We start from the raw sequence: 20,270 nt of genomic DNA, 5'->3' as shown, positions 1-20,270 counted from the left end.
TGAGATTACAGGCAGAAACCACAATGTCAGATGGAAAGGATTATTATTATTATTATTATTATTTTTGGTACCCAGGATTGAACTCAGGGGTACTAAACCACTGAACCACATCCTCAGCTCTATTTTGTATTTTATTTAGAGACAGGCTCTCACTGAGGTGCTTAGCGCCTCCCTCTTGCTGAGGCTGGCTTTGAACTTGACATCCTCCTACCTCCACCTGCTGAGCTGCTGGGATTACAGGCGTGTGCCACCGAGGCTGGAAGGGGTTCTTAAAGCTGCCTGAAGTCTGATCAAGTGGCCCAGGAGGTTTCCTGCTAACTTTATGTTCTGGATTGTAACAGAATCAAGTTTTCTCCATGTGCTGGGGCCCTGGCCTCCCAGGTTGGCACTTTGGGAAGGAAGGATTCAAAGCCAGAAGACATGTTTTGTGTGTGCACTGGGCACAGTATCTCCAAGTCCTCATGTTTGCCTTTGCAAATGAGGATACTGCTGCAGGGTGAGAGGATCCACCAGGTGAATTGGACATGAGGGAGCTCTGAAGCACTGTGCAGATGCTAATTGTTACAATCACTGTTTCCCAGAACACACTATGGTCTGCCTTCATGATTTTAGCACCCAGGACAAGTTTTCCCTCTCCACCTCATCTCTTGTGTTCTGCAGGGGCAGGAGTGACAGGAGCTCATGGAGATGAATATGTATGTGAATAACCCATTAAATCCCTTAGCTCATGGTGATTTTTCCTTCTGTAATTCCCATGACCTTCAAGTTCAACTATATTGACTCTCTTGGCCACTCCACAGCCTCACTTTGTGTGGTACCATTCTACCCTCTCCATCTCCAGTTTGCTGCTGGATTTGGAGCCTCATGGAGCTCAAAGGAAGGGACCATATAGTTGAACCCTCTTAGGTTGCAGATAGGTAAAGTGAGATCCAGAATGTGACCAGAGTCTCACAGTAAGTCAGTGGCCTTATAACTTGACCATAGTTAAGATTCCTGATTCATTTTCCGACCACTTCCCATTCCACTGGCACCTCTCTTACCTCTATGCTGCACTTGCTAATACCCTGTGTCTTTGTCTTTTGGTCCCTGATGATACCTGCAGGAACCTTGACTCTCCCACTAGGTCTGAAAGGTGGAAGAGAACCGTAGTGTGGGGTGTCACAAAGACTAGAAAGGGGGAGTCTGCTCAAAGGAAGATGAAATCAGACGCTGTGCAGACCTTTGAAGAGGAAAACTTGGTTGGATTTTGTTAAGAGATTATGGGTGACCAGGATCATACACTGTGCAAAATGAAAATATGGGGCCCTTTGTTCAAAAACTTAAGTATTTCAAGAGAGTGTCAGCAGAGTGTGGGGCCTTCTGAGCACAGGACAGGGCCTCTTGTCACTTCGCAGGTTGCCTGCTCATGAATGAAGTTAGCCCTGTGGGTTAACTTTTGCTTTTCTGTATGTGTCTTTTAAATTTACCATACACCTGTTTTACATATTGAGATCAAATTGCATAAACACCAGTTTGTTTTGCCATTTAAAAATTTTAACACTATACTTTTAGCATTTCCATGTTGTTAAAAACTTTTTATAAGCCTCACTTTTGTGCTTCATCTTTCTAACAGATAGTATATTAATATGCTAATATTTTGAATACTGTTTCACATGAATTATATTGCTAATGTAAATGTTTTACATTTTAAATCACCCAATTAAAAAAATATATATATCAAAGGCTGGATTTGATGGTGCATGCCTAAATCCCAGCAGGAGGCTGAAGCCAGAGAATGACAAGTTCAAAGCCAGCCTTAGCAACTTATTGAGACCCTATCTCAAAACAAAAACAAAAACAAAAACCCCAAAAGGGATGGGGATGTGGCTCAGTGGCTAAGTACCTCTGGGTTCAATCCCTGGTACCTCGCCTCCCAAATATATCAAAGAATATAAAATGAATGACTTACATTATTGTGTTTTTTACTCATACGAGAATGTAAAGGTAAAAAAAAAAAAGCTGTAATTCAGGTATTTTCAGATTAAGAGACTTTTCCATTTCTCTTCAGCAGTCCCAAAACCATTTGCAATGTCATTAGAAGTTAACATAATAAAACTAATAATTTAGTTTTATTCTGATGAGTTCTCATAGAAAGCCTGAAAAGTCAAGAACTACCTGAAAAGTAATAGCTGTTTTGTGTGTGGAATGACTTGCATTCCAGAGTAGTACTTTATTTTGTACATTTTATCAGGGCATTATTAGGCATTCAGCAATCCGCTTGACTCTGCCTGGTTCATTTCTCCAAGTGGAATGGCAGACCCATAAAGAAACAGTTATTTTTCAATAATTTCTACTTATCAAGGCATGAGGAGTGTCCAGCTTCTCCCGAGTTCTGTGGCTGTTTGTGGGTAGGACCTACCATTCCACCGATTTCAGGTTAGGATTCTCTTTCATTGGGGAATCTCCTGCATGAACTTGGTCTTGTTCCATTGTCAGGAGTATCCCCCCTTCTCTGGACACAATATGGTTTCAGAGGTTCAGTCCATTATCGATCCACTGCATTGCTCTGGCTCTCAGGTGAGGCAGAACATCATGGCAGAAAGGTATGACAGAGGAAAGCTTCTAAATATGGATCAGTATTCCAAGAATTAGAAACAACTTTTCTGCTTCAATGCTTCTTCCATGCTGGTCTGAGCTCTCTTCATCTTTGACTTGGTCTTCTCTGGGCTCAGGGTGAGGCAGAACATTATGGGTGAATGGTGTAGTGGAGGAAAGCAACTCAAGACATGGAAACCAGGAAGAGAGAGAGAGAGAGAGAGAGAGAGAGAGAGAGAGAGAGAGAGAGAGAGAGAGAGAGAGAGAGACCCTGTGGGTTAACTTGGAATGAACAGTTTCAGAAGCATGATGGGGTCAGAATCAGATGGTAGAATACCACATTATGTCACCTCTGGGGATCTACTTATCCCTGACTCATTGTTATGGAATCAATGGAGGCATCTCTCAGCATCTCTCAGGCTCATATTCATCTAAGGAATCAGATACAAATACATTTTCTACATTTGGGCAGGAGAAGCAAACATTTTCTCTGTAAGGTTTCTTGTTAGTTAAGCTGGGCACACTGCCACTGAATACTTGGGTGTCCATTTTGGGATTGTGGCTAAATGTGGAATAGGAAGCTGTGAAACCCTTCCCCTCCTGCTGCTTTCTCATACTGAGCAGAGGGGTTAGCTAAGGCATAACAGTAGACCCTGGTCATTGATGGAGAGTTATCTCCTTCTCAGACTAAGACAGCTGCCAGGCAAGAGTGGGACTGGGCTACCCAGCACAGCAGCTGGGGGAGAGGCAGGCAATCTATGCACATGGAAGGGGCTACCTGGGGCTGTGGTTATGGTTCATTAAAGGAGGCTGAGTGCAGGGCTCAAAAAAAAGGGGAGATCTGAAGGGAGGCAGGACCCATAGTTATCATGGTACACACTGAAGGCTGGGGCTTGGCAGAAATTTTTCTCTGACATTCATTCTTTTGTTCACTCATTCAGTGAGGAGTTCTTGAGAGCCCTGTGTTCCAAGTACTGTGCTAGTTGAAGAAGATACAGACGTGTTCTCAAGGTGCTGGTCTGTAGCAGAGGTTCTTGAAACTCATCCTGCATCTTAGAATCACTTATGCAGAGGATTCATCTGTAATTAAAATTACAATGTGGGGGATCTGGGGTTGTGGCTCAGTGTAGAGAACTCGCCTAGCACGTGTGAGGCGAGGCGCTGGGTTCGATTCTCAGCACCACATAAAAATAAATAAAATAAAGGTATTATATCCAACTACAACTAAAAAAATATTTAAAAAATTTACAATCTCCGTGGATGGTCTGAGCACTAGTCTCTCTGGGTATTCCTAAATTGAGAACTGTTGGTCTAGAAGAGACATAGACATGCCAATGCATGTCTCCATGCATTGACACATGGCCAGAACTGCTGTGCATACAAGGAGCTTTGAAGCACACAGAGAGAAGAAATGCGGCAGAACCTGCTGGATGCTCACGTGGTATCCATTATTTACCTTCTTCTGTGGTAACACACATGATTGGGGAGGAGCTAAGTACTCAGTCCCTGATGATTAAAACTGATTGGTCCTTCGGGTATCAGGGATTCTGTTTCAGCCCACTTTTCTAACTTCCTTTGACAACTGGAGGTGACCCAGTTCTGGTCAATGACATCTAAGTAGGAGTTTGGCTGAAAGGATCTCTGGGACAGTCTTTGACTTGCTCATAAGAGAGGATAGGACTAGACCCTGCTCTTCTCCCTACTTTAACAAGGAGGGTCAATTCTAGTCATCTCATGATCATAAGGCAATAAAGCAGGAAGGAAGAGTCAAGATCATCACTGAAATGATGGCCAGGACATCACTCAAATAACACCAGCTACGACCTACCTTTCAATTCATTATGTGAGAAAGGTAAGTTTCTACTTCAATTTGGCTGCACATTAGAAGTCTTTGAAAATGATGCCTGGGGGCTGGGGCTGGGGCTCAGCAGTAGAGCACTTGCCTAGCATGTGTGAGGCACTGGGTTTGATCCTCAGCACCACATAAAAAAATAAATAAAGGTATAAAAAAATTCACACAAAAAAAATGATGCCAGGGTCCACCACAAGGATGCATCTGAGGTCTGGCATGTGTCTGATGATGGGGGTTTTAAGCAGTTCTTCAGGTAATTCATTAGATTTCACCTAGGGGAAGAATCATTGCTTCTTTTGGGTTTTTCTCACCGGTACACTAGTTTTCCTAGGGTATCATGCAAAGCTTCACTAAGGAGTGACCTTTGAGCTGGTCTTCAAGGCTGGGTTCTTCAGGTGGGGAAGCCAGAAACAGCTTAACTTCCAGACTGTAGAGCCGGTGGAACAGCTGGTAGCAGAGGCTAAAGAAGTGGAAATGGACCAGATATTTGTGGGCTTGTATACCAAGTAAGAATTGAGACATTGGCAGCGCTAATGGATGGAAGAGGTTTTGAATTAGATTTGATATTTGGATCACTTTGCTGGTTGTGTGCAGGACATGTTGGTGGAAGGAAGACCAGAGATAGTAACAGTCCAGGTGGGAGATGATAAGGGCCTGAGTGGAAGCCATGGCAGGGGAGGAATGCCTAGTGTGGCATTCTATGCCTTGCTATGGCCTGTGGAGTATATGGTAACACCCTTGGGCAGGCCAAGACCACCTGATATTTATGTTACTGGGCACATCCTTCTTCAGTCCCCTTGGGCCTTCAGTTCTCTGGACCTCACAGACTCTGAGATCCCTTCTAGCCTGATGCTCAGTGTGTTCACCATGGTAGGGAGAGGAGAAGCTGAGGCAGGGCAGGGCTCTGGCTCCCAAGTTCAGGGCTAGGAAAGTAATCCTCTCAGTCTTCTGTCCCATTGATGTTGGAGAGCTTCAGGTCCAGTCTGCATGGAAGGGGTAATTGAAAGGAAAGAAGGAGGGTAGTTACTTTCCCTCTCATGACCCATCTAATGCCAGACTACTGGGCAGTTTAAGGGGAATGGGCAGAAAGGTCTTTGCTATTCTTATTCCTTGTAGAAAAGGACAAAGTGTAGGCATCTCAAGCTCCCACCCTTCAATGTACTTTCTCATTTGCTCAACACACATCTGAACACCAGGGTCTCTTAGGCATTGGGATGCAGAGATAATTAAATATCCCCCATACAATAGGAATGGATTAGTATGTGTACAAATACAGCCACTAGCCTCACCTAGGGGTGAGGTCTAGCTGAGGTTTGCAATTGTCCCAGGAGTCCAGAGGATGGAGCAGTGGGCTCTGCCTGGACCTTGGAGAGGGTAACAGCTGAGCTAGGCTTTGAGGAATGAATAGGGGGTTACTAGATGGAAAGACCAAGAGGAAAACATTACAGGTTGAGGCAACAGAGAGAGAGAGAGCAAGGTAAGTAGCTCCGAGTGGTTGCAATCTGGGGTGTATATTCAGAAATGCACTTCAGCTAACATTTGCTAAGATTTGCTCAGTGCAGGAAATGCAAATGTGAGAAAGACCCAGAAGGAGCAGCTAGCATGGTAAGCTGGCTGTAACAGAGTTTGTACATATAAAGCTCTTTATCCTGTGCCTGGAACACAGCAAACACTGAATAATGTTTGTTATAATTATGTTTGTAGGATGAGCTGGCTTCCATCAGGGGAAGAAGGTGGTCTGCATTTCCAGATGGGTGAGACCTGCTAGCAGTAGAAACTCAATTGGAAGAGTGCTAGAGGGTCTTGTCTTAAATCTATTGACTTTATATCCATTGTACTTTTTTTTTTTTTTTTAACAAGTGTGTGCCACTGCACCCGGCATTCCACTGTACTTTTGCTTTGTAATAGTTTCCATTTTCTTTTTTTTTTTATTGCAATATTGGGATTGTAATACCCGGGACCTTACACGTCCTAGTCAAGTGCTCTACCACTGCACTACATCCCCAGCCCTTTTTATTTTGAGACACCATCTCAGTAAGTTGCCAAGGCTGTCCTCAAACTTGTCATCCTCCTGCCTCAGCCTCCCTAGCAGCTGGGATTACAGGCTTGCTCCACCAAGCCAGGCATAGTTCCAGTTTTAGAAACTATTTTATTCAATTCTCCATATCAGGGAATATGCAGATTGAAGGGTTCCTGCAGTACCTCCCCACACTTTGTTCCCAGAGAGGGGAGGTTCTGGTTCCCAAGTGTTGGCTCAGCCCTTTTCCTCTGCAGCCCCAAAGGGCCAACCACAGGGCTGGGTGAGGGAGTCAGGATGGAGTACCCCCTGGAGACACGACCTGTGCCCACTGCACCTCTTCTGGCTTCTCCCCTGCTTAGTAGTCCTCAGGAGGGTCACTTGATTCTCCTTGTTCTGTTTGGCATCCATCCCTACATCCTCCATAAGCTCGGGGTGCCCCTTCCCCAAACAAAACAACACAACTGTCATTGAAACCAACAGCCTTGCCTTCCTTGCTCTGGGTAGACCTCAACACCTCCCCTGTAGGAAGCAGTGGAGAGGAGGTCGAGGACAGGAGGTGGTAGGAGGGGAGGAGTGGTATTCTCTTCCCCAGGACTTAGGGCAAGGCACTCCTCTTCTTGATGCCCTGCCTCCTGGCTTCTGCCACTGCCCTCTTTCAGAGAATTTGCTCCCTGTTTATCATGCTGCCTGCCTGCAAGGGCCATCTCTGCCCACTGGGGGCTGTCTGGCCACCCCCACTGGGAAAGCTGGCTAACCTACCTCAGCACACTAAGCAGCTCCCAGAGGGCAGGGAGAGCCTGTAACCGCAGCTGGCTCTGTTTTAAAAACACATTTCATAAAACATTTAAAAGTAATATCACGTTACACAAAGTCCGAAACTAGAGAATGAAAAAGATCGCCCTGAATCCCTAATACAAGGTCTGTTTTCATTTTGTTGCATTTCCATAGCCTAGTAGAGCCTCCCAAATCATTCAAATGTGGAATGAATTGTTAAAAGGCAACACCTATGGAGCATTTAACTATGTACCAGGAATTGTTCTAAGCATTTCAGGTTTATTGATCCATTTAATCTTTACAACATGAGGCATGTATTATGATTGTCATCATCTCCATTTATAAAGGAAGTAACTGAAGCCCAGTCAGGTTTTGTTAGTTGCCTAACGTAACACAGCATTAACTAGAGGAGCTGGGAATTGAACCTGGTGCCAGGATCTTACCAGCTCTAGTTTTAATTATTGTTTTTATTTTTTTAGATTATGGTTTTTACTTTTATTTATAACTTTATGTTATGTTATTTATTTATTTAAAAATATTTATTTTATAGTTGGACACAATACCTTTATTTCACTCAATTATTTTTTACGTGGTGCTGAGGATCGAACCCAAGGTCCCGCGCATGTGAGACAAGCACTCTACCACTGAGCCACATCCCCAGCCTCTTTATTTATTTTTTATGTGGTGCTGAGGATCAAACTCAGTGCCTCACATGTGCTAGGCAAGTGCTCTACCACTGAGCCACAACCCCAGTCCTAATTTTGCTTATCTTGATCATCAATGTATATGCATGTGTAGAAAATCTTTTTATTATTTTTTTATCTTTTCAAAAATAAAAAAATACAGAAAATAATATAAGGAACCTCATGAACTTATCACCTAGTTTCCATAATTATCACCTTATGATCTGTTTGTTTATTTCCCTGGTCCAGATTATTCTAGAGCCAATTCAGTTATTGTATCATTTCAACTACAAATAATTTACTATATATCTCTAAAAGATAAGGTAATTTTTTAAATTTAAAAACACCTTTCTGCAGGACCATATCATGCCCTAAAATGTATAATTTATCATCAAATACCTAGTCAGCATTCAAATTCCCTTGATATTTAAATAAAATCTTTTTTTTTTAAAGTTTTTTTTGTTTGTTTGTTTGAACCAGGATCCAAATAAGGCTTTTGGTTTATATACCGTTTAATTTATTTTAATCTATAAGTCCCCCCTTTAAACTTCCTATCTTATTTAAGAGAGTTTCCCTTTGCTGATTACATCCCTGGGAAATGTTTATGATATTCTGTATCCTTATTATTATTTTTTTTTTGGGGGGGAGTACCGGGGATTGAACTCAGGGGCACTCAACCACTGAGCCACATCCCCAGCCCTATTTTGTATTTTATTTAGAGACCGGGTCTCACTGAGTTGCTTAGTGTCTTGCTTTTGCTGATGCTGGCTTTGAATTCGCCATCCTCCTTCCTCAGCCTCCCCAGCTGATAGAATTACAGATGTTTGCCACAGTGCCTGACCCTTATCTTTTCATATAACCTAGCAAACAATTTTTCATACTGCCAGAGTTTTCACAATCATGTACTAAATGGCTTCATATCCATATAGTTGGATATACCATGACTTTTTTTTTTTGCAGTGCTGGGGATCAAACCCACAGCTTGCACTTCCAGGCGAGCACTCTACCATTTAGGTACATCCCCAGCCTGACCATAACCTTTTCCTGGGTACTTAGGCTGCTTCCAGTCTCCCACTACTATAAATATTTCTGGAATGGACATCTTCACACATTGCATCTTTTCCTGTACATGCAATGGCTTCCTTAGAATGTGCTACCAGAAGTGTGAACAATTTTTTCTTTCCAAGGCATGAACAATTTTTCAGCTTCTTGGCACAGAGTGCCAATTGTTTGTCCAAGGGTTTGTGTGTTCCCTGGCACCATATAATAGTGCTGTCACTCATTCTTGAATGATGCTCAGGATATTTGGTGAAGACACAGTAATTATAAGGGCAAAGAGTTACAGGAGAAAGATGATGACAGGACTCTGGCTAAATAAAGCATAAAGTGATCCACAATATACCACAAAACCAGAGTGAGTCAGAATTCTGTTCATTCCCATTGTGAAAAAAAAAAAACCCTTGATAACAGGAGTTATTAATAGGCTATGACATGTGCAGTGATCTTTCCGTTGACTCTGTATTAGTCAGAGCCTTGTTGGAGATGGGGACTCTGTATGGTCATTGAACTTCACAGAGATATGAGGAAACTAGCAAAGATCCACGGTTGGATGGACTTGATGGAGGATGGAAGAAATCCAGAAAAAAGTCAGAAAAGTCAAGCAGGCTCACTTTGGACAGAACAGAGATATTGTTGTTGCCTCAAGGGCAGGCAAGTTTCTGTGAGGACAACTGTCTATAGCGGGATGAATATTAAGGAAAGGGCCTCCACCAACCAGGAGGCACTTCCGGGGACACAAGACAGCTTTTCACCATCTGGGCTGATTATTTAGATCCTGGGATGAGTACTCTTGGGCCACTGACCCTGGAAATATTTGAGGAGCTGCCAGTTCTGCAGCTTGATGCCAGCTTAGGTGCCGCTGGGGGTCCCACTCCAGCTTTGTTACAATTGCTTCCTAGCAGCAGCCCCCTGAGAAGGTGTTGGTGATCTGAAGAAAGTGCTCCCCAGCTTTCCTGGGCCAGCCCTCTTCTTGTCCCCACACATTCAGTTCAGGGTGCATGTCTAGCCAGCCAGGTTGGCATGCCATGACATCATCTGATCCTGCTCTTCCAGCCCTGCTGAGCCGTGTGGACTTAGAGAGGAGCTGGGTGGGGGAGTGGAAATTACCCAGACAAGGCCCTCTTGTTGCATGGAGAGTGGGAGTGACCCAGGAGACCTTAAGAACCTTTTAGTTCAACTTCCTACAATATGATAGGTGTTTTACATACATTCTTTTGAATTCACACAACAACCTTGGAGGTAGGGTTTCATGAATGTGGAAGTGGAGGTGAAGACAAATAAAGTAATTGCCCAGGATCACACTGCCGATAAAGGAATGCCTACACTATGTCTACCTGGCTGTAAAGTCTGAGCCTTTGCCTTGAGAGCATGCAGACATGAAAATTGCAGACCACAGCTTCCCACCCAAAGCCACACAGGCTGACCCGAGACAGTAACTCAGGCTCCTAACTATTCATCAAAGAATCTTTCTATGACACGTGGTTTATTCTGATGCCTGAAGTGACCCAGGATGCAGCAGGGCTCAGGCCAGCCTGGATCAAATGTCACTTGTCAAGTAGGCAGGGTTTGGACAGGCTCTGCTCTCTGCCCTACAGACCCTTAACCCAGGCAACAAATACGGCAGGGCAAAGGGCCGGGCTACTCAGTTTCTGGAGGGGCCCTTCTGGGGCCGGAGCACAAGGAGTGAGGTGTAGTGGTAAAACCGCTGCACATGGGTCAGTCTCTCCCAACGGAGTTCTACTGCAAGTTACTTAAAGCTCTGGGTTTTCTCGTTAGAAAAACTGGGGTAGGGAGCAGGACGTGAGGGCGTACTACTGCAATCCCAGTTAGAGCCTGAGGCTGGAGGACCGAAAGTTCGAGACCAGCCTGGGCAACTTGGGGAGCCTCTGTCTCAAAATAAATAAATAAATAAAAATAATAAGGGCTGGGGGTGTAGCTCAGTGGTAGAGCGCCCCTGAATTAAATTTCCAGTATTGTAAAAACAAAACAAAGCAAAATAAAAACGAGACAAGAGTAAATCACGCTTGAAGGGCGCAGGCGCAAAAGGTGGGGTCTTTACGCGCCGAACTAACACCATCTGATTTCACTCTAGCGTCGCCGCAAAACGTTCGGCGGTGCGGCCCTAGAGTGGCTGGAGCGGGAACGGGAACGGGAGCCGGAGCAAAACTACGAATCCCAGGAGGCACCGGGAGGCCTGCGCGCGGCGGTGACGTCGAGGGGGCCGGCGCGAGGCGCTGATTCGGCCGGAGCTGCCAGCGGGGTGCTGCCGCCGCTGTTTGTTACAGCTGCTGAAGCAGCTGCGGCCCCTGTTCCCGGGCACCCCTCCCGGGCCCTCGACCTCCCGCTCCGCACGGTGAGTTCGGACCGGTAGCTTCGGGTGGCGGAATCCGAAGGCCTGGGGCTAGAGGAGGGGCGACAGAGAAGTTGGGGGCTGTTGGAGGGGCGCCGCGGACTGGAGATCGGGGTAGGGTGGTTGGGGGTGGAGGGGGCTGCATCACACGAGGAGGTGCCGGAGGAGGAAAGTAGGAGTAGGAGGCCTGGGGTAGGACTTCGGGGAGGAGTGTTTCGGTTGGGGTGGGGGGCGGGGAGAGGCTGGACTAAGGGGATAAAGGTTTTGGCTTGGTGAATGCATGCAGATGGGGGGTGGGGCCCCGGACCCTGCTAGGCTCCGAGTGTCAGGTCCCTAGCTGGAAAGCAAAGCGGGAGGCCCTCGTGCCAGAAGTCCCACTCCGAAAACCCCAACAATAGTGAGGACTCCGCCTCCTCGCTCCTCCCTGCCCCCGGGTTGGAGAGGGTTCCCTTTCTTTCCACTCCCACCAACCCCTCGAGTCTGGGAGGCTGGACCAGAGCGAGAGGTGAGCCACTTTGGTCCTGCAAGTTGTGGGTGGGTGGAGTGGTAGTGTCATGTGGTGTGCTGCCACGGACTTTCCTTTGGGGTCCTCAGGGTACAGGCCTGGATGTTTGGGCTCATCATCCACAAGGCAGGAGGCTTGCTGTTTAAAGGGTTGCTTTTACCTGGGGGAGGAAATGGGAAACACTTACCTAGTGGCTGCCCTGGGGCGCACTCTGGCCTTGACGTGAGTGTCTGACAGACTGGTTGGGCCGGGATGTTCCTGTGTGGAGCCAAGGGGGAGGGGAAAAGAACTACCAGCAAAAAAGTGGTTAACAGAACAGAGTTGCTGCAGGCTCTAGTTTGAGGCAGGTTATGAAACCACATCAGGGGCTGGTGATGGCAGCCACCTGCCAGCTATGGCAGCAAAACTTTAGAGCCTCAGCTGCTGGGGACCTGTCTGCCTTTGTCAACCTCTTCTCCCTATTTTTCCACTTCTGGGAGAAGGATCAGTTGATTACTAATGGAGGTGACATATACCCACAGACACCAAAGTCCCAAGAGTGCGTTCTGGTTGCCAGATTTTTTCTTAGTTTATGAATTGCTAATGTCTATTTTTTGGGGGAAGGGGGTGGTGGTCTAATAGGGTTTCCTGCTCTCAGGGCACCTAGTGTTCAGGCTTAAGAAAGAAGCTTCCCAAGGTGTTATCTAGGACCTAGATCAAGGTTCCTCCTAGACTCTTTGGGCTTTGTTGGATGCACTGTTAGACAGAAGAGGGAGTAGAGTCTTATGATTTGAGATCCAGCAAGGCTTTTCTCACTTCTGGACAAAATGCTAGGGAGGGCTAGAAGTCTTTCTGCACCTACAGCCCTGGAGGTCTGACTTATGAAGGAAGGGCCAACAGTTTCTGGAGAGCTTTTTCCCACTCCATAGTGGTAAGTCCTTCAGAGGCCTCACTTCTTAGACAGACACAGCCCCTGTCCCAGGTGGAGGCTTTTGCGTAGTAGGTATCCCAAGGGCTGTGTTAGGGTAACTGAAGTCCCAAGGCTCTGGGAAGGTAAACAACGGATTTTCTAGTTCCTTGGGTTTCTGTTAGGCTCAATTATCCAGCTTAATGGGCTGGGCCAATGGGCCCCAGGAGCATCACTTCCACCAGCGTGTACCCAGCGTTTACCCTGAAGTAAACCCTATCATACCACCACCCCCTTCCCCCAAAAAATAGACATTAGCAATTCATAAACTAAGAAAAAATCTGGCAGCCAGAACGCACTCTTGGGACTTTGGTGTCTGCGGGTACATGTCATTTCCATTAGTAATCAACTGATCCTTCTCCCAGAAGTGGAGAAATAGGGAGAAGAGGTTGACAATGTTTACTTGTTGGGAAACTGTGTTTGTAAGCTTTGAAAGCTTTGAGTTTTAAGAAGAGGAAACTTGCTCTCATTGTTCTGTAAGTAAGGAACTAACCCATGAGGATATTGGGTCTTGTGCAGGCTTGGCTAGGATCCTGCCAGGAGATGTAGTTTCTGAGTTTGAGGGGATTGGCCCAATGGGGTGATAGAGGTGGTCTTCTGGGCACTTCTAGAATATCTCCGTCTGGGACTCCTTTTTGTATTACCAGGAAATTTGGGGCTGCTACCATGATGATGACTTTGGGGTCTTTAGCAGGCAAGACCCTACTTTAGATAAGGAGGTGAGCAGTACACAGGTGACTTCTGTTCCCACCTTCTGCTAGTCATAGGACCCTCAGGGGTCTGGGGACAACCAGGCTCTGGACAAGCGGCAGATCTTCCCCCTCCTGCCTTCTTTTCTCCCCTCTGCCCACTCTAGATAGGGATCACTATTTCCTGGGCATCAAGGGCAGCCTTCTGGTTCCTCCTGTTGCAGGGCTTCTAACACTGGGACTGGGCAGGGGAAAGGACAGTGTTAATACATGGAAACAGGTGCTGAGAATGGAGGTTGAGGTGAGGATGGCTGGGGCAGGGAAGGAAAAAGGCAGGAGGGAAGTCGCTGGTACAATTTCGTGTCCTTGGGAGGTTGGCTTCCAGCTGCCTGTGGGAACTATAGATGTTGGCCATGCTCTGTATCCTTCCTTCCCTCCCCTCTCTTTCTCCTCTGTTAGTCTTCCTGGGCCAAAGTTTGGATCTAGGATCGAAGAATTAGGGTGGATGGGAACAGTGACCCCAAAGTACTTCATCCACTACTGCTTGTGCCCACAGGGCTTGCCTTCTTTTACTCCTGTAGGAAGGGCTTAGAATAGGAGAGGTCTACTGAGGTCCTCAGTGAGACAGAACCAGCAGGAATCATGCTGAGGGAGAATTTTGGTGGGGTAAAGGGCCCTGGAGATTTGACACCAGAATGGCTGGCATCCCAAGGGTTAGCCTGAGTGTCTGCCAAATGGATAAAATGTCTGGGTGTATAGTTTTGTGTCACCAAAAAGGAGCCTTCCAGATCTGAGCAAATGTTGTCTCTTAATGCTATTTTCTCTCCTCCCACCCTCTTTCTCCTTCAGTCCTCCTGGGTAAACTTTGGGGAGATCTATGATTGGAAAATTAGGGGTGGGTGGGAATAGTGACCTCAAAGTACTTCACCCACAGGCCTCACCTTCTTTTACTCCTGTGGAAAGGACTTAGGGTAGGAGAAACAGGTCCTCAGTTGAGACAGAGCCAGCAGGAATTACACTGAGGGAGAATTCTAGGGGGCAGGCCTCTTCTCTCCCCCTAGTAGGAAGGGGACCCTCATGGAAGTGCAATAGCAGGGGATGGGCATTGATTTCTCTGCTCTGGACCTGAATATCTTTTGATGATCTGTCCCCAGGCACTTATAGGGCACTGTCCTGATGGGATGATGCATAGTACAGCCCAGTTTTACTCCCACCCCAGCAGCAGGAAATGACTAGAGCCAAGTACACATAAACTTTTTTCCAGCCTCCATTCTTGTGAACCGAAGCAGTGAGACTATATGGAGTTCTCAGGGAAGGAAGATCCAGAGGGTGTGAGGGGGCAGAGGAAGTGGTGTGGCCTGTCTCACCTGTGCTGCTTGTTTGCAGAGCAGCAGCGGAGAGGGGTGTCAGGATGAATGTGGGCACAGCACACAGCGAAGTGAACCCCAATACGCGGGTGATGAACAGCCGTGGCATCTGGCTCTCCTACGTGCTCGCCATTGGGCTTCTTCATGTCGTGCTGCTGAGCATCCCCTTCGTGAGTGTCCCTGTCGTCTGGACCCTCACCAACCTCATCCACAACATGGTGAGAACCTGCATCTGACCATATGTGCTGCTCTTTGATGGGGCTGAGGAATAGAAGGAATCTGCCAAACGTGGGCCGGGTAGCAGGGTGATGACCTGACAACAGCTGTTGCCAGCGCCCAGGCCTACCTCTTACCTTTCCATCCCACTCCTCCTCCTGGGTTTCAGCTCTGTACACACCTATAAGAAGAATCAAATCTGCAGAGTTGTCTACATCTCCTGGATGGGGTGGCTTGTGGATTTGGAAGATGGCTACTGAGAACTGAACCAAGGGCTTTGAAGTATCCCCAGCACCCAGGAATCTTAGTACCTAGCCTGGAGCAGAAAGGCTCCTTCCCCAAGTCAGGATCTCATGCTACCCCTCACTCCGGTCCTCCTTTGCCCCTTAGCAGTCATTGCCTCTTACTCCTTTGGTGGACAGGCAGGGGTTCAGTCCCCCTCAGCTTGCCCCTCCTTTCTGGCTCGTGGAGGCTCCACCTGGGCCGGAAGGTAGCATCTCTATGCCTTTTCTTCAGCTAACTTCTTTTCCTTTCAGTCTCTTCATTCCAGGCCTGCCCTCTCCCCCTGGAGTCCTCTTGTTCTGCCAGTCTCCCAGCTGCTCCATCTTGGCCTCCAGCCCATATCCCCCTGCCCAACAGGGGGAGGCTGCAGATCACCTGGAACTACTTCTGTGACTGGGTGGAGGAGCTAAGCTGGGGGCCCTTTGGCCTTTTGTATCCTCTAACGAAGGCACCCCTCTCCAGGGCATGTACATCTTCCTGCACACAGTGAAAGGGACACCCTTCGAGACCCCAGACCAGGGCAAAGCGAGGTTGCTGACCCACTGGGAGCAGATGGACTACGGGGTCCAGTTCACGGCTTCTCGGAAGTTCTTGACCATCACGCCCATTGTGCTGTGAGTGCCTTCACTAGTGAGGACACCAGCAGGCAGGACAAGGCCTGGGGAAGCCTGGGTCCAGCCAGACCTAAATCCCTCCCCAACTCTGGCCCTTGATGTAGGAATAAACAGAAGGGAAGGCGAAAGATCCCTGGGTCTTACACTGCACTCAGGCCTGGGCCTCCCTGGCCCTCTTTTCTCAGTTGGAAAGACATTGGCCCACAGGCCTGGGTGCAGGAGGGGGCTGAGTTGACAGGGGCCGCGGTAGCCCGGGAGATCTTGCCATTCCACTTCTGGTGTGGAGACACCTCCTATATCCTTAGTGGTCAGAATTCTGAGGGAGGAGGTGACCTCCATTCTTTCATCTCTCTCCCTAACCTTTCCCTCCAGGTACTTCCTAACCAGCTTCTACACCAAGTACGACCAGATCCATTTCATCCTCAACACTGTGTCTCTGATGAGCGTTCTCATCCCTAAGCTGCCCCAGCTCCATGGAGTCCGCATTTTTGGCATCAATAAGTACTGAGGGTGCAGCCCCTTCCCCAGCCTGGGGTGGCAGGGGAGGGGTGGAAGGCGTTTGCTGTGATGCTGAAGACAAGGAGCCTCTGGACACTGCCGGAGATGGGGATCATGCCTCTGGGCCTAGTTCCCCCTTGCTTCCCCAGTAGCCGACTTGGAGTAGCTTGTAGTGGGTTGGGGTGGGCCCCTGGGCTCTAACCCATTCTGATTTTTTGATTCTTTCCTTTTGCCTTTTGAAAAGACTCCATGGGGTGGTCATGGAAGGGCTGGGCTCCCGGGCTGAACATGGACCTAGATCTCCGGGGTTGGGACAGGAGGCAAGGGAGAAATCCCTGCTTGCTTGTTTACCCTCAGGCAGCCAAAGCACTTTAACCCCTGTGAGGGAGCAGAGGAAGGTACGGCTTCTGAATTGTTTCGTTTTGGTTCTTCAGGCTATAGGACGACAGTGTATTTTTGTATCTATGGAAGCAAGTGAGTGACAGTACCTCACTCCTCTGGGTAGAGAGCTGTCTGATCCTAGTCCCAGGCTTTTGGTGGCTCCCCCGCACCCTACTCTGGGTGCTGGATGGGAGCGGGGAGGGTGAGGGGAGGTGGTGGTGGGGCATACATGGCCTGGTTCCGGAGGCAAAGGGCTAGGGCTTTGCCATCTGGTCCCAGTGGAGGTTGGGGAGAGGGCATTGGTGGGTAAGTGTGGGGTAGTGATCCGAGTCTTAGAAGAATGGGCCTCAGCAGTAGTGGAGGTGTGTTATAAAAGGGGAGTGGGCAGAAGCTAGTCCTACCTCCTCCTCACCCATGGTCTTGGGGAGAGGTTAGGGAAGTGGCTGTGGGTTTGAAACTCCTGGACTGGCGTGAGGGGCGGACTTGGGTGGAAGAGGCTATGTCATTGTGAGCACAGGTACAGTTTGACACTGTCCTCTGGGTGTGAGGAAGCTGCAACAGAAACAGTGGACAGTGGGGCCCTTCCATAGTCCCTCACCTTGTGACCTCCCTGTTCAGACTGGTGCCATGCAGGGCCTTTTGAGGGACAGGTACACGTGGGGCTCTGAAACCACCTCCACTTGGTGGTGGGCTGAAGGGTCAGGCAGGGTGGTGGCTGCAGTGACTGTCTCAATCCAAGGAGGGAGACAGGTGGGGCTGGCTAGAGAGGAGGTGCCTTCTCCCCTCCCCAGTCCTACTGGGAGCATGTTACATTGAAAAGGTGTGAGTGCCTGAGCCCTCTGCTGGGGGGCCTGAGGGAGGAGGAGAGTTCACTCATCCTGTTTTCTGCCTCTTATCCCATCCCCACCCCACGTATCACAGGGAACTTTCACCTTAAATCTTTCTAAGCAAAGTGTGAATAGGATTTTTACTCCCTTTGTACAGTATTCTGAGAAACGCAAATAAAGGGCAATATGTTCCTGTTTCCTCTGTGTCTGGCCTCTGTTTCCTGGAGGGCCCTGGGGGAGGGGGCAGCAGCTCCTGCTGACACAGTGGTGGGGACTCTGGGACTGCTGGTTTTTCTTAGGCCCCATTAGGCCATGCACCTCTGACTTCATAGGCAGGGGCCCTTCAGTGACCAGGGAGAAGGTCAGTCCAGGCATGGTTTTACAACTGGAGTGGTGGGGGTGAGAGGGACAGCCCTTCCCTCTGAAATTCCCCATCCCTCTCCATTCTTCCAAGGTCTTTCCTAGTCTCTGAGCATAAGTGGGAAGGGAAGAGGTAACCCCAGGACTTCTTGAGGCTCGTATAGCCTCGAGAAAGAGGAGTCCTTATCTCCTGAGGACATGGCTTTTCAGGGTGTCTGTGCCGCATTATCTCCTACTCCCAGGACAGGTGCAAAGTCCCAGACAGGAGGGAGGACCTCCCCCCAGCAGCCTGGCTCTTCCAGTCTTGGTCCTGCTTCATGACATCCTTGAAGTGGGGGTCTGGAAGAGTGCAGGATCTTTGCCCAAGGCCAGACACCGTCCCACTCCCCAAGTGGGGCCACACAGCAGTGGGAGGAGAAATGCAGCCACTGGGCCCAGTCCTGGGAATGGGACTGCCTGGGTTGCTTCCATGGCTGGAAAGAGTGCAGTTGGGGCAAGGTTCAGGGAACATCAACAGTGACCTCTGTTCCAATCCCAGTGCTGTCACTTGCTATGTGGCCTCCTCCAAGTATTTCTCTAAGTTTCAATTTTCTTCCTCTGCTGTATAGTGCTTCTTAATCATATGGCTTCTGTTGTGAGCCATATGATTAATTGTCACCATTTTCTTTAAGAAATGAGGGGTGCAGAGACCAGAATACAGTCTGGACTCACATAGGTGGTTATAGCTGAGGGAAGACACAGGGGTGGGGGAGAAGGAAGTCGATGAAGAAGAGTAGGTGGCATCCAGATAAGGAGGACCTGCATCTCCCTGAGAGGGTTCTCGGGGTATGTGGTAGGTGGGGAGGCTGAGTTCTTACTGGCCCAGCCTGTTCTTTGCAGGTGTTGACTGCTGTTCTTTGGGGGGTCTTCATTGCTGCCCACCATAGTGTGCTGGTTCCTAGGTCACTGTCATGTCCCTGACAGCCATGCATTGCTTGCTGACACTTGGTTAATATCCACCCATATGCCATTTCTCTATTCTTTTTTGGTGGTGCTGGGGATTGAACCCACGGCCTTGTGCATGCAAGGCAAGCATTCTACCAATTGAGCTATATCCCCAGCCCTCCATTTTTCTATTCTAACTCACTGGATAGCAGCACAGCTCAGGCTGTCTTGTTCTATACCATTCTCTGGCTCAAACTCACCTTGGATATCTATCAGGATCTCCCATCTACTCCTTGGGTCCGAAAGAAATGAAGAGGTTTTGGTTTAATTTGCCTCCAACCCAGCTATGGCTTATGAGGCTTATCTAAAGGCCCAGGAGGTGGGGCATGTAGCCCTACCCATCCTTCCCAGAAGTGCTCCACCTGGAGAACTTTGAGATATTTTATGTCTTCCTGAGACTCTGAGGCCAGGAATTATGTAGAGATCCGACAGGGAATTCTGATAATTTCTATTTTTGGTGAGTAGCTGAGGACAAGAGAGAAGGTTGGTAGCCTTTGAGTTAGGCCTGTGGTCCTGGTCACTCTTTCCAAACACCTAGAAGAATTTCCAGGTTGGGAGTAAGTTGAGAGTTGGCTTCCACAATGGGGGCTGGGGCAGAAAAGGAGCAGGTGAGTAGGTGCCTGGGTCAGGCAGCAGGGACTGAGGGGAAGGTGGCCAGAAGTAGGATGGGAAGCAGATCTAGGGAAGCTTTGTTTCCTTCTGAGGCCAACTTAATCACCACCCCATTGGCAAATGGTTGCTAAGGAGTACCCATCCCAACTGCCTTGTAGAATACAGCAAGGGAAGGAGGCCAGGAATCAGAGCCAGGGGAAGAAACAGCCAGCTGGGGCTGGTCATGTGAAGTCTAGATGCTCTGTCCCTTATCTCTTCCCAGTTCCTCTGTCACATTGGTGACAGTTTGGCTGGGGGATGAAGGGGCTTGCTTTTCCAGTCTTCATGCCCCTTGGAACAGGGGGTAACTCTGCTATGAGAGATGCAAAAAATGGGTCTCACTTTGCTTGTTTGGGGTAATCCCTACTCCATCCTTCCTCCAGATGGGTTCCACAGGGGCAGAGGAGAATCTGGGATCTGTGTTTTTACTCTTATTTATCATGCCTTACTTTTAAAAACGGGGAAGGTAAACCATTCTAGGTCCTACTTGTCTGGAAACTTTGGTTCTTCCTTGATTCCAATCTGCAGAAGGTAGAAGATTTAAATACCTAAACCGTACCCTCCTCCCGCAAACTGAAATTAGCTTCCTTTAGCCAGTTGGTCCAGGCACAATGCTTAGTGTATTTGAGGATGTCACA

General features: G+C 48.2%; 1 protein-coding gene across 4 annotated transcripts; it reads left to right on the top strand.

Moving 5' to 3' along the window:
• Positions 1-11,189: 11,189 nt before the first annotated feature.
• On the top strand, positions 11,190-17,834 carry Ormdl3 (ORMDL sphingolipid biosynthesis regulator 3). Of its 4 annotated transcripts, none has more exons than XM_027923128.2 (4): positions 11,190-11,315; positions 14,844-15,037; positions 15,780-15,931; positions 16,304-17,834. In XM_027923128.2, the coding sequence occupies exons 2-4, from the start codon at positions 14,864-14,866 to the stop codon at positions 16,437-16,439; spliced, it is 462 nt and encodes a 153-aa protein (XP_027778929.1). In that variant the 5' UTR covers positions 11,190-11,315; positions 14,844-14,863; the 3' UTR covers positions 16,440-17,834. The 4 variants fall into 4 exon arrangements, with proteins under 4 accessions (XP_027778929.1, XP_027778930.1, XP_071459898.1 ...); XM_027923129.3 differs by having other exon boundaries at positions 14,839-15,037; XM_071603797.1 differs by lacking the exon at positions 11,190-11,315 and adding an exon at positions 11,799-11,817 and having other exon boundaries at positions 14,839-15,037.
• The last annotated feature ends 2,436 nt before the right edge of the window (positions 17,835-20,270 follow it).

This window comes from Marmota flaviventris, chromosome 17 (genome assembly GCF_047511675.1).
Source record: "Marmota flaviventris isolate mMarFla1 chromosome 17, mMarFla1.hap1, whole genome shotgun sequence".
Taxonomy (NCBI): Eukaryota; Metazoa; Chordata; class Mammalia; order Rodentia; family Sciuridae; genus Marmota; species Marmota flaviventris.
This window is presented reverse-complemented; position numbering and strand designations above follow the sequence as displayed.